The 13,402-nt window shown below is 48.1% G+C and overlaps 1 protein-coding gene across 3 annotated transcripts in view; it reads right to left on the bottom strand.

The window, feature by feature from the left end:
• The window catches only part of Arhgap22 (Rho GTPase activating protein 22), a 154,031-nt gene that overhangs the window by 114,117 nt on the left and 26,512 nt on the right, over positions 1–13,402 (bottom strand). The window contains exon 1 of one of the 3 annotated variants that reach the window (XM_029469370.1): positions 8,108–8,417. The exons of the other annotated variants lie outside the window; for them this stretch is intronic. Coding sequence (XP_029325230.1) covers positions 8,108–8,141 — 34 coding nt within the window. The 5' untranslated portion in view covers positions 8,142–8,417. Of the gene's footprint in view, positions 1–8,107; positions 8,418–13,402 lie in introns of those variants that run through there. 3 annotated transcript variants of the gene reach the window in all.

Below are 13,402 nucleotides of genomic sequence, written 5' to 3'. Positions count from 1 at the left end.
ACTGGGAGCTTTTATTCTACACTCACATTCCCTGGGCTTGTTCTGAGCCCTGTGGCTGATCTGAGTGCTTCTGTAATTTTACATTAGCTCTGGAAGGCACATTTGGGAAACAGCGTATTCTCTGTGCGAGGTAGAGGATCTGGGCTTCAATAGGAGATGTATAGGCTTGGGCACTTCTGTCATCAGGGTCGAATTAGCTACCAGCAGCAGTGCCAGGGCCTGGCCTAGAAGTGAGGTCACAGCCAGGTGAAAGAAACCCACAGGCTCTCTTCTCTCCATTAGGATCCTAACATTTGACTGAACTCTGGCCTGTTTCCTGTGTCCTGGTTAGCTTTAACTGTCAACTTGACACAGACTAGAGTCACCTGAAGAGTTACCTAGGTCAGACTGGCCTGTCGGCAAGTCTGTGGGTGACAATCTTGAGTACTTACTAATTGATAGAGGAGGTTCTAGCCCACTGTGGAAGTTTGTTTCCCTAGGTAGGTGGTCCTGGTTTGTTTAAGAATGCTATGCTATCTAAGCATGAGCAAGTCAGAGTGAACCACTAAGCAGCTTTCTTCCATGGTTTCCTCTGCCCTCCTTGTCTGTGAGTGAGCTTCCTGGTCAGAGGCAACAATATCTCAGGGAAATAGCACATAGCTATGCCCTCAGGTTCCTGCCGTGACTTCCTCAGTGACAGATCGTGACCTGGAAGTGTAGGAGGAAATAAACCCTTTCCTTTCCACATTGCTTTTAGTTAGAGTTTTACCACAGCAACTGATTGAAACTAGAATGCTCGACTCTCTATCCATCTCAGGAGTAGCTCACTCGAGCCCTTCCTTGGCATAGCTCACTGAAGCCTCTGTTGTCTTCCAGCCCCTCTCTGAGTGAGAGGCAGGCACAGCAGGTGCTGTATCACCTATCTCATTATGTTTCTTTGTGGCTCACTCACAGGCCATGAATGTGACCTCTCCTAGGAAACCCTCAGTGTATTTTGCCCACTTGGGCATATACAACATCGGGTCTTCATGGGCATTTTCTAGAAAGGCACAGCACTCAGAACTTAGCAATTAGAGTGGGCTATGGACCCACACGCTTCACTTAAGGAAGAGGACCTCCAGGGTTCGGAACACTTCCCTGGCCAGCTGGTATGAATCAGGTGGCTCCTGGGTCATCATTCCCTGGCAGCATCTCCAGGAATCCTACAAGCCTCGGGCATGACTCCAGAGCCTATGTTCCTCACCTTCTACCCTTACTCAAAGAGGAAGCCACATTCTATCTTTGTACAGTCCTGCCTGTGCTGCACAACAACAGTTTGGTCATGAGGGACCACATGTAGTGGTGGCCTCAAGATGCTATAAAGATGAAACTCCTCAAAGCTAGCAACGTGGTAACATTCACACGGTTGTACAAACCTTATTGTTCATGTATTTGTGGTGATGCGAGAATTGGCCAATTTTGTGATCAGTTCTATAAAATTAGAGGACACGTGGCCATGCATGGTGCATAATATTTGATAATGATTTAAAGCTCATTGTGTCATTTGCATACAGAGTATCTATATTTCTAATCGTTGTTTTAGAATATACTACAACTTATTTATCAAAACAGTAACTGGGAGAGAGAGAGTACTTGCTGATTTTGCTGAAGACCTGGGTACAGTTCGCAGCATTCATATGACAGCTCACAAACACCTCTAACTGCAGGCCCAAGGGATCCAGTATCCTTTTCTGGCCTCTGATGTCACTACACACATTAACTGCATATATATACATACATCATAACACTCCTATCCATGTGTGTGTGTGTATACACACACATATATATATACATACATACATATATATATTTAGGTGTAAATCAGGTAGACGTTAATGGCATTAATAAGCCCACCCATCGTAGGCTGATTTGTGTGACTGTGTTAGTTTTTGCTTGTGAATCTATCCTTTAATGGTCAACCCATCTCTCCAGGCCTGTATGCTAGTTCTGAACAAAAGTGCCCTGTTCAGCTGCAGACAGACACTTGCCTTTCACACTATATTTTATAGCTTTTATTCTTAGACATGTGACTACTGTACTACAATTGCCCTCAATCATATGTAAAATGTTACATAATTTTGTGGCCTAGGAGCAGTGGGCCCAGGTTGTGCCATGCAACCTAGGTGCCCACAAAGCAGTATTTGAGCATGCCTAATGATGCCTTAGGGCACATCCCTGTCACCTGACTATAGGTTTTCCCCCTAGCGGTTACCATAATCTTAGAAAGTATTCCCTTATTGACATGTTTTAATTTTTCCTTTTTAAGTGCTATCTATTGACTTTTTAATTATGGAAGAGGATTACACACACACACACACACACACACACACACACACACACACACACACACACACCCTACTTATTGTTCCCATACAATTACATCATAAATTGCATTAGATCAATATATAGAACTTCCCTCATTAGTGCCCTGTGACTATTAGTCCCCTACCAGTTCTGTTTTATGCCATCAGTATTTTTCTCCTTTTGTGTATTACTCTTTGCTTTCCTGGGTTGGTCTTGTTTTTATGTTTCTCAGTTCTCTGCTAGGTCTTGTTTTTCTGACCTTAAACACTGTTTCAGTTGCCTAAATCCAAACTTTGTTTGTTCAAAGGCTGTAGGCACTTTCCTCAACTTCATTGCATTTTATAATTCTATAGCTGGAGGCCTACAGAGTAATTTACAGAGGTCTGTAAATAGTGTGGGTTAAGGATAAGCAAATGACTTAGCAGTAGACAAACATGAATGTCACTTCCATGATGCTTGGTCAGGGCACTGACAATTTTCCTCTTATGCCTTTCAAAATGACAGCAAAGGAGCTTGATTTTAGTGTAGCCATGAGAACTGAAGAATTACAACAAAAATGTCCAAATCCTTGAGGGAATTTAACAAATATAAGCTTACTCTCTCGTGGGGAAAAAAAATCCTAAGAACAAAGTCACAGAAAAGCGTTCATCCCACCCAGCAGCTGTCTCTTGCTACTCAGCAGTAGCCCGACTCTCCACTCGTGGGGGTCCAGGGATGGATGCTCTTTCTAAGGAACTTAGCTACAGCATTGCAGCCTCACTCACCAGCAGACCTCAGAAGAAGGGAGCCTCCTGGGTAAACACAAGTTTACAATGAGCCATTCCATACAAAGGCGGAAGCTCTCGAGCAAAATCATTGATGGATTGGTGACATGACATTAAAAACTTATAGACATACAAACTTAAAAAGACAGACCACTAATATACAACTCAAGGACAATTATGGACTGGGTAAACGTTTGTAACATACAATTCAGGGTAAGGATAGATTTTTCAAACCTCCTCAGCTAATGCCTCCCCATGATTGACTGATTCATTCATTTTTCATGCATTCAAAAATATATTCTAAGCACTTCCCAGGGACTGAGAGAATAATGTTCAAAAAGAAAAATGCCCCTTCTGCCTTTTATGAAATATCTAGTCCAGTGCAGTGACTTAAAAGTCACTCTGAAAAATATGTAACTGCCACCTGTGGGTAGGAAAGACTGAAGAACAAAGGTGAAGTGGGCAGGGGCAGGGACCCAAATTGGAGGAGGGTGTGGCAGGGTTGCCCTGATGGGTGGAGCTGAGGGGGAGGTTGAACAGCAATTAAAGGAATGTGTGTGTCTGTGTGTGCGCGCGCGTATATGAGTGTAAGAAGTCCAGAAGGAACTCAGAACACAGAGAAGTGGGGAGAAGGTTAGCGCATCTGGGACTTAGTGAGTGAGAAGAGTCTGGAAGTGAGCTGGACTGTGAGGGACAGTCAGCTATTTGAAGACTTGTGGGTTTTAATAAAATAAGAAGCAGTGGATATTGTCCTGGGATCCCTAGTTGAAAGGTGGGAATGCAGCTGGAGGAGGGTATAACTCACATTTTGGATGATAGTTTTGGCCAGGTTAGAGGTTATGATGGCTACAGAGGACTTGGTCTGAGAGGAAGGGGATGAACAGAGAGCATTCCTCAGACCTGCGCAGTGGGACAGGCCACAGCAGTATGGTGTTCATGGGCCTTAAGGAAGCCACATCAAGACAGGCAAGACCATAGAGACAAGCCCCATGACAGCAGTATTGTAGGGAGGCAGCAATCTTAGTGGAAACAGGGCAAACATCACAGAGTGTAGAGAGATGGGGCTGAAGTAGAAACATAGAAAGGCCAGGTCCCAGGGCTGTAGGCAACTAGGACTCAGCATGGCATCATGGCATCACGGTGCAAGCTGATGAAGGAAGAAGGAACACAGAGGGTTAAGGGTGGAAGGTGCAAAGATGGCTATAAGGGTGCAGTCTGGTCCCTGAGGCTCCTGCTGACCATTCAAGGCACCCTCATCACTGTGAGAGGAGGGGCCCTACCTTGCGTTTATTTTTCGATCTTAAAAAGAAGTAACTATTCTGTCTGTGTCAAAGAGCACATGGGCTTGTGCCCTGCTGTGGACACTTGCAAACGAAACTTGGTTTTCTTCTGTGAAAGCTGGAAGGGACAGGTTAAGCTGAGTCTGCTACTCCCACCATGGGAACAGGGCAGCAGGGGGAACAGGGGTCAGTGGGAGGTGAGCCTGCTATGGATAGGGTCCCAGGAGGAAACTAAGTGAGCAGGGACCACAGCACCTGGTTTCACTGCACAGAGCTTCACCTGTGTGTGTGTGTGTTTGTGAGTTTGTGTGTTTGTTGAATTTGTGTGTATGTGCATGTATGTGAGTGAGTGTGCATGTATATATGTTTGTGAGTTTGTGTGTGTGTGTGCCTCGTCTGTCTGTAAATTTTTGGACGTTGAATCCACCCAGGGAAGGACAGTTGATCTACTGCATGCTGTGGTTTGGGTATGATCTGTATCAAAAACACATGGAGCCCAGTCTCCCTGTGGCGATGGACTTTTAGAACATAATAGTCACAGAGCCCATCTCTGTGATTGATATGCTCCTCAAAGAGCAAGTCAGTTATGGTGAAGGCAGGTGATGGTGTGCCTAGCACTGTGTCTCAGCCTCTCCCACTCATCCTGCTTCCACACACCTTCACTCCCCTCTCACTGGAAGCCTGGCACTAAGACAGTTCTTCTTAGGTAGTTGACAGCCAGGCTTCTGGTAAGTTCTTAATCCTGGCATCTCTTTCTCCTCCCCTGACTGATGGTGAGGACTCTCTTCAGGGTGGTGGTCATCTTCACCTATTCCTTCAGGGCTGACCTGGTTGAAACTTGCCCAAAAGTTAGCAGACAGCGTGGCTTCAGAGAAGGGATCCCAGAAACCATGACACCAACAGCCCAGGGGAGCAGCTTTTAGTCAGACCCCAAAGTCCTGTGACCCTGTAGTCCAGGTCTGAGGTTTTTTTTTGTTTGTTTGTTTGGTTTTGTTTTGTTTTTGACTTTCCTAAAGAGGAATCCAGGTCTTTTTCAAGTGACACAACACTTGACCGTATTTCCACTTAGGTGTGGCCTGCAAGAATCTAGTTCAGACAGTGGCCGGGGGCTTTATGTTGTAAAGGCTCCTAGAGGGTCACACAGTCCCTGTCCTAGTCCCAAAACCTTTAAATAGGGGTGTGTTTTGATGAAGATTCTCCCACCTGCCAAAGCCCAGTTTCTCTGAGGCACATGACTGTTTATTTCTGAACATGCTGGTGTAACCTGGCTCCTGGCCTGACTATGATCTCAGGCTTCTTCTCCTTTCAGCTCTAACCTCACTGGTGTGAACACACACATACACACACACACACACACACACACACACACACACACAGGGAAAACTCCATGGGATGCTCCCCACTCCCACCCCAGTATCATGCTCACCCTCTCTCTGCCATCATCCTGCCTCAGATCAATACTGCCTCATTCCTTAGCTTCCAGATCAGGACTCACAGCTCCCTTGGGCAGGCCAACCCCTGGCACCTGTGCTCAGCAGTGTCATTTGTAAGCCATGGTCTCAGAATATCTGTCTCACGATTTATGGTTAGATAGTTTTGTGGGCAAATGATTCCTATATTCATGTCTGAAAAACTACACTAGAAACTTAAACTTGTCACATGTCTAACCAGATGGTATGGCCAGGTAGAGAGGGCTCTCAACCTTGCCACCTTTGGCGTTTAAGACCAGATATTCTGCGTGCTGGGCCTTGTCCTAGGCACCAAGGGGGTGTTAGCAGCATCCTTGGCCACTACCTACAGGATGTTCATAAAATCCTTGGTGGGAATGGTCAGCAGATGCTTCTAGACATTTCCTAATGTTCCTGAATGGAGGAAGACCTGGTGTGGATGGAAAGCCAGTGAACTCAAATATTTAAAAAAAGTTTGCTGTAGGCATGGAGGTGGCTTAAATGGTAAAGCACTTCTTGTCTTCAAATATCCAGATCAGAGTTCAGATCCCTAACACCAAGAACAAAGCCAGCTACACAAAGTGGTCTGTGCCAAGGGTAGAGGCAAAGGGGTAGATCTCTGGGCAGCCAGTCTTGCTAAATCAGGGAGCTCTGGGTTCAGAGAGAGACCCTATCTCAAAGATTAAAATGGAGAGTGATAAAAGAAGCCAGCTGAAAGTGACCGTGTAGGTGCATGCTTGTGCATACGTGCGAACACACACACATGCACGCACGCGCACACACACACACACACACACACACACACACAAAATTTGGGGTTTTACAGACAGGCCCCTTTGCTGAAGCACTGGACTCTGGACTCCTTCCAGACCAGCAAGATTTTACAGTATATATATATATATATATATATATATATATATATATATCCTCACATGAGCATGTAAGTCATGGAAAAAATCCAGTACCCAAATTCAGAGCCAGAGAAGGGAAAAAAATGGATGAGATTAACTTCAATAATAAGTTTCTTTAACCCACTATAAGTACTGTCATTTCAGCAAGTTATCAGTCTAAAATAATTTCTAATGGAGTCATTAAAAGCCTGGGTGTACTTTTCTTTTTGGATCAGGTATATGCCAAGTGCTCATTAGCTTCACTAGTGTCTGTGTCTTCAGACAGAAGTTCAGGGAAGGAAACGCCTTGCAGGGGTCTGGCCTGGCTCACCCCTCCATCATATTTAGAATATGTCTCTACCTGTTAGCAGGGCCAGGCAAGTCTGTCCTTCACTCACTAGGCTCCCAGGTTACACTACTTCCCAGCAGCCTACAGAGGAGCCTGGATGGCACTGAACACATTGGAAAAGTCACTCCTGCTGCCTTCAGTATGCGAATGAAAGGGGCATCCAGAGGGAGTGCAGGAATTTCCACTTCCCTCCCCCTCCCCCACAGCTGCAGCCAAGGAATACTTCCAAGCCCCATGCATCTCCAAAGACCCATCTTTGTCCCCTGGGCTTAGAAGGCACGCTGTCCCCAAGCACCAGTCATCTGAAAAGGCCAGTCCGTCTCTTTAAAGACAGATGTTTTCATCTGAAGTAATATTCCTGGCCAAGAAGCTGCTGCCTGGGGAAATGCTCTGTTTCTTTCCCTGTCTAGTGTCTGGGTCCCCAGGTCACTCTGCTGGGACACAGGCTGATGGCTCAGTCCTGGACTACAGATTCTTATCTCTTGTTTTATTGGACTTTTAGTATCTGCCCCACCCCCACATCGACTTTCCAACAGTGCTGTGCCCGGGGTGGGGGTGGGGGCGGTGGGGGTGGGTCTTGTTCTGGTATAAAGGTCTTAAAGGTAAGTGTGAGACACTCCACTCCTGCCTCCCTGCTGGCTGTAGGGGAAGCTACTCCCAGCAGGCGGGCCTCAGACTTGACCCAGACTCTACAGAAGTCTGGGTATTGCTAACCCCGGGAGGCTCATTTCAACTTTTATAATTTTTCCTCCAGTTGTCACCTGTTTTCTTGTAACGGCAGAGCATGAAATCTAGGGTGGAGGTGCTCGCCACCCACGCACTTTAAATACTTGTGCAGTAACTGTGCGATCTCAGATCTGATGCCCACACAGCCCCCCATCAATCTCATTGAAACTGCAGACACCTAGGCTCATGCAGACGCTCACTGTCCAGGTGCCGCAGCTCCAGAGCGCCTTCCCCACCTAGTACCGGACAGGACAGCTCCCGGAACGTCCTCGCGTTTGCCAGGGGGAACACGCTGTGTGCCTAACAATCCGCAGGAAGTTGGACTTACCCCTCCTGGCCTGTCTGATCTTCGGGCTCAGCATGCTGCAGCCACCTGGCCAGACCCGCTGGGCCGATCATGCTGCCATCCGCTTCCCTTTTCTCTTCTTGGCCAGTGGCCCTTCATGCCCAGCTCCTTCGAGCCCTGGGACCACTGGCGTCACTCCCTCGGCTCCCTCTTCTGGCTCCGGCTTGCCTTGGACTACATAAATCCTGATGCATTATTTATCCATTCCAGAATTAATTTTCATCCAAGCGGACCATTAAAGCCACAGTGATCTTTGGTGATCAATCACGGGCCAGGGCGGGGCCCGCCTGGCTCTCCAGTTCGCTCACGCACGCGGGGCTACTCATTCCTGAAGAAGGAGGCGGGGTCTTAGGCTTCGGGGAGGGCAGGTGGGCGGAGCCAGCTGCAGCCCAGTGGAGATTCCCTCTGGCTACAGGTCGCCTGGTCCTGGTTCTGTGAGCAGGCCAGCAGAGGCCACTAAGAGGGAGGAGGACACACATAGTATCATGGATGGTCTGGCCAGAACATCCTACTACGGCGAGTGCGAGGTTGTCAGGCAAGGGAGAGGCGAGACCCCTCCAGGCCCAGTCCCAAGCGACTGGGCATCTCAGCGTCTTGCCATTCTTGGAAGGAGCTGGCATTCTGGTGTTGCTCACAACTAACTAGCAGAAAGAGTCCTGCTGAAGATATCAACCACCTCCTTAGTAAGGATGACAGAAAACAGTACCAGAACTGGGTCACAAAACTTAACGGAGATGAATAATAGGTCTCTGCTATGACCAGCATAATTCTAAAGGGTAACATACTGGGGCTGTTGTTGAGCCCCACCTCAACACCCTGAAAACCACTCTACAAATGTAGTCACAACAATAGCTATGAATTATTAGGTGCCTCCAATGTTCCACTCCTGTATTATTAAGGAGAATGCTGTTATTAAGTGTTCACAGGAGGAAAACGAATGTCAAATGACTAACTAGAAGTCACTATGTTGCCTAGTGCCGGGCTGCCATCTGCACACAAGGCTGACTCTGAACTCATGCTTTTTTGTTGTTGTTGCTGCTGTTTTCTCTTTTTGTTGAGTTTTTGCTATGTAGCCCAGACTGGCCTTGAACTCTTGATCCTTCTGCCTCACCTCATGGAGTGCTAGGTTATAGGCATGTCCTTCCCTGACTATAAACTTAAGCTTTTCTATGATGCCAGTCTCTCAAAATACTCGTGTTCTGCCCACTGCTTGGTAATAGCTCCCACCTTGAGAGAGGCCCATGAACTTGTTGGATTGTGACCTCTTCACTTTGTACTTTGACCACCACCTCATATGTCCTCTTAAAGCTGTGTTATAACCACCCTGCTTTGAATGTCTCCTGTCCCAGTTCCCCCATGTAGCCCTTCTCAGCTTCCTTCCTTCCTTCCTTCCTTCCTTCCTTCCTTCCTTCCTTCCTTCCTTTCTTTCTTTCTTTCTTTCTTTCTTTCTTTCTTTCTTTCTTTCTTTCTAAGATTTTAAAATTCTATTTATATAAGTGCTCATCTGCATGTACACTTGCATGCCAGAAGAGGGGATCAGAACCCACTATTGATGGTTGTGAATCACCATGTGGTGGCTGGGAATTGAACTCAGGACCTCTGGAAGAGCAGACAGTAATCTTAACCTCTGAGCCATCTCTCCCCCACTCCCCACCTCCCAGATATTTATGTGGCTCTTGTCAGTGTCTCGCTGACAGTTACCCACTTGCAACAGCTGCAGGGGAAGGAGGGCTCCTGGAGGAAGAGAAGACTGAAGATCAAGGGGCAACACTGAAAGGTGAGCTAAGTCCCACGTCCTGGTTAACAGGCCTGCAGAGAGCAGGCAGTCTCAGTCAGCTCAAAGTCCCTTCTTCAAGTCTTAGCTTACTCCTCAGATGGAGGCGTAGGTATCCTAAAATGGTGTCCAAGGCCTTTCACAGTCTGTCATGCCTTCTCCTCTGTCCCATGCCTTGCTGCTGCCAAACTTGGCCATAATCTAGAGAAGTTACTCCTTCAGTCCTCTGTATGGGTCACATGAGGTCCCCATGTGTCCCCTTTCATATGCTGTGTGTCCTCTGCTCCCACTGCCTGTACCTCTGCACAGACAGTGCCCTGCCTCTGGAAACTTCTTGCACATTGCTCCAGCATCACAGGCCTTCTTATGCTTTTAGCACATGCCTGTGAAACTCTCCATCCTACCAGTTGGGAGAGACACTTTCCCTGAGCCCTTGCACACCTTCCTAGGACTGGCCTTCCTGCCCTCCCAGCCATGAGCCCCAAACTACCTCATAAAAAGCCCCATGCATAGAGGATGGGGAGATGGCCTAGTGGGTAAAATGCCTATCATACAAGCACAAGGACAAGAGTCTGGATCATAAGAGCCCAAGCAAATCCTGGGTAGCCACGTCAGTGTGCCTGTAGGACTAGTGCTTAGAGGTAGAGATAGGGAATTCTGGCAACCAGCTAGTTAGCTAGACTAGTTGGCAAGCTCTGAGTTCAAGTGAGAGAGCCTGCTTCAATATAGTAACTGGAGAGTGAAGTCAGCCAATGGTAACCTCTACCATGTGCACTCAAGAACGTATGTGTGTCCACATCTATGGGAATGCATACACATACACGTGTACTAAACAAACACATGTGCACACACACACACATATATACACATATGAACGACTATGTATGGACAGATCAGGGACACCATTGCATAGCCCCTCTCCTTTAAGACCAAGTACAACCCAGATCGGGCTAGGACAGAGCTCACCCAGGAAGGATGAGAGAATATGGAGCTGGACAATCCACATGTTGACAGCAGGGTCACAGGGCAAGTCCCGTGGCCAGTGACAGCATCTTGAGCAATCCGGAAACCATCTGTGAGTAATGCAGCCTGGCCAGTGTCCCCCTGAGCCAGGCCAGCGAATGCCAGAGCCTCGGCCCAGGGCTACTCACGATTGTTTTGCTTAAGAAACCACCTCCGGGAGCTTTTCCTGTGCAGCTGCTTCCCCAGGACTTCAAGTCATTGCTGTCTCTCATTGCCTGCTTCTCTGGCCATTAGAGTCTGAGGAACAAAACCACAGGCTCTGGGCTCAGGCTCAGACTCAGGAGGCAAGTCTGAAAGGGCCGGGGCTGATGTGACTGGGACCATGGGCTCAATGGGTGGAGAGCAAAGTGGCAGCTCTTTCATTCTCTTGCCCTGACTCCAGACTCTTCCTAGTCCTTCTGATACAGGATTCACAGGCGGCAGCTGGAAGGGGGTGTGTTGCCTCAGCAAGAAGCAGTGGACCCTGGAAGTCTCCGGATCCTTTCAGGGCTAGAGGGTGCCTGTGAGGACAGGAATGAGGCTAAGGGATTTGTTGAATGTGAAGACTCTGAATAGCTTGTATTTGAGTAAGCAGTGTTATTCCTCTAGGTGCAAGCTAAGATCTGCAAAGGAAGTAACTTGGAGTCTGGGAGGCCTCTGCCCTTGCCCTCCCCACCACCCCCAGCTCTGTCTCACAGTGTGGCGTTCACCCCACCCCCACCCCAAACATTGTGATCCCACTGGCTCGGCTCTGCCTCTGCACCTCTCCTGCATCACACCATTCAGCGTTTTCTAAGTTCAGCTGTGGAGCAGGCCCTGAAGGGTGTGAGGGGACTGAAAGGAGCAGAACTCTCCAGAAACACCTGTTAAATGCACATTTGTTGATGGAATACCTGCCCAGCAATGCATTCAGCCCAGAGCCAGGGCGTTTCATTACTGTGGCTCTCTCCCTTGGCTGCACCCTGCAGACTTTGCAGGACAGTGCCTGCATACCTCACTACTGCTTTTCTTAACCACCATGGGATGCACAGCCATCCTAGGCTTGCGAGATTGTGACCTCTATGTAGCCAGGGGATGGAACCACTGCCCCACATGCCTGGGACCAAGGCTGCCAAGGGATCTTTGCCTGTGGCTGTCCTGAGGGAGAGGCCTTATTATGGAGAGATACATGTGTCAATCATTTATTCAGCTAAAGAGATCCCCATGCTCTAATGAGAAAGAAATCCCTTGTGTGAAGAGCTCTGGTGCTGTTGCATAATCCGTGCAGTGCGCAGAAGTATCCAGTAGAGGGCGTGGGGTTGGGTTTGGGCTGGGCCAGCAAGCTTCTAGAGTAGAAGCAAGGAGGAGGATCTTTTCTCTAATTTTCACAAAGAGGCCAGACGGACAGTGGATCCCTGTTCCCTATCTCCAGAAGCTTCTGGACTTGAGGCAGAAGCATGCCCGTGCAAAGGCCAATGTGGAAGCCATGCTGACCTGGCTCTCCATCGTCTGTCCCCAGCACCTCTGCTCCCTGCCAGGCTGCTGAGAGTAGCCTCTGTTCCCTGCTGTGAGGAGGCTGCTGCCACTTCCTTAGCCTGTCACTCAGCCAGGCCATCACGTCTGACTTTCCAGCTGCCTATCTAGTGGGATCCCAGCTAGCTAGCTGGTGTAAATATGTAAGGAAGCTGATGGTTAAATTTTTAGTAAGTTTGCAAAGCCAACAGTTTAAGACGTACACTCTCAGGAATTGAACAGTATAAACCTGTAATTGAGTAGATTGTGTTACAAAACTTATCACTTCCTAATCTAGTTAAGTCACCCATATGGACATACTATATTTTCCCATTGCCCTATGAAGGGGGCGGGTCTGATGTTAAGGTCCTGTTCCCCATTTGGTTCTTGATTTGTCTGTAAAGAAAGCAGGAGCCAATTGTTGGGTGGAAGGTACAGACGGGACTTCCACGTTCCAGGAGGAAAATGAGATGCAAAGAAGGGGAGAGGGGTGTTTTCTGCTATGCTTTGGAGGAAGAAGAACGCAACAACCATGTGAGGTCTCGGAGGGAGCCTGTGGCCTCCACTGCAGGCAGGTGGTCATGGATGTTTGGCAGGGCCTGGGAGGGAGTAGCCACTGAAGTTTAGGGCAGGTGGAGAGACAGATAATAAACTGGTAAGGGTGTGCTTTTCCAGGTGGGAGACAGTAATGCCCAGCAATTGTGCCAAGAAGGTAATTGTAAAGGAACAAACTGTGTGTGTCTTTTATCCACAGATTCGAAGGAAGCGAGGAGGGGGCTGGTAGTGTGGTCACCTCCCGGAGTGAAAGGCGGTAGAGCAAAAGGGATGTTGGGTGGGGTCTGGTGGTAAGGCCGGTCCTGGCGGCAGCATAAAACTACCCCCAACAGCCATGTGGATCTCGTTAAGTTCAGTGCGATTATTGGAGGAGTACTCGCAGCGTGGACGTCAGGCAGCACTAATGCAGAGCCCAGGAATCACCTCTCTCTTCACATCTGATCCAAGCCAGAGGT

This window comes from Mus caroli, chromosome 14, assembly GCF_900094665.2.
Source record: "Mus caroli chromosome 14, CAROLI_EIJ_v1.1, whole genome shotgun sequence".
Taxonomy (NCBI): domain Eukaryota; kingdom Metazoa; phylum Chordata; class Mammalia; order Rodentia; family Muridae; genus Mus; species Mus caroli.
The sequence above is the reverse complement of the archived record's forward strand: the minus strand, read 5'-3'. Positions and strand labels throughout refer to the sequence as shown.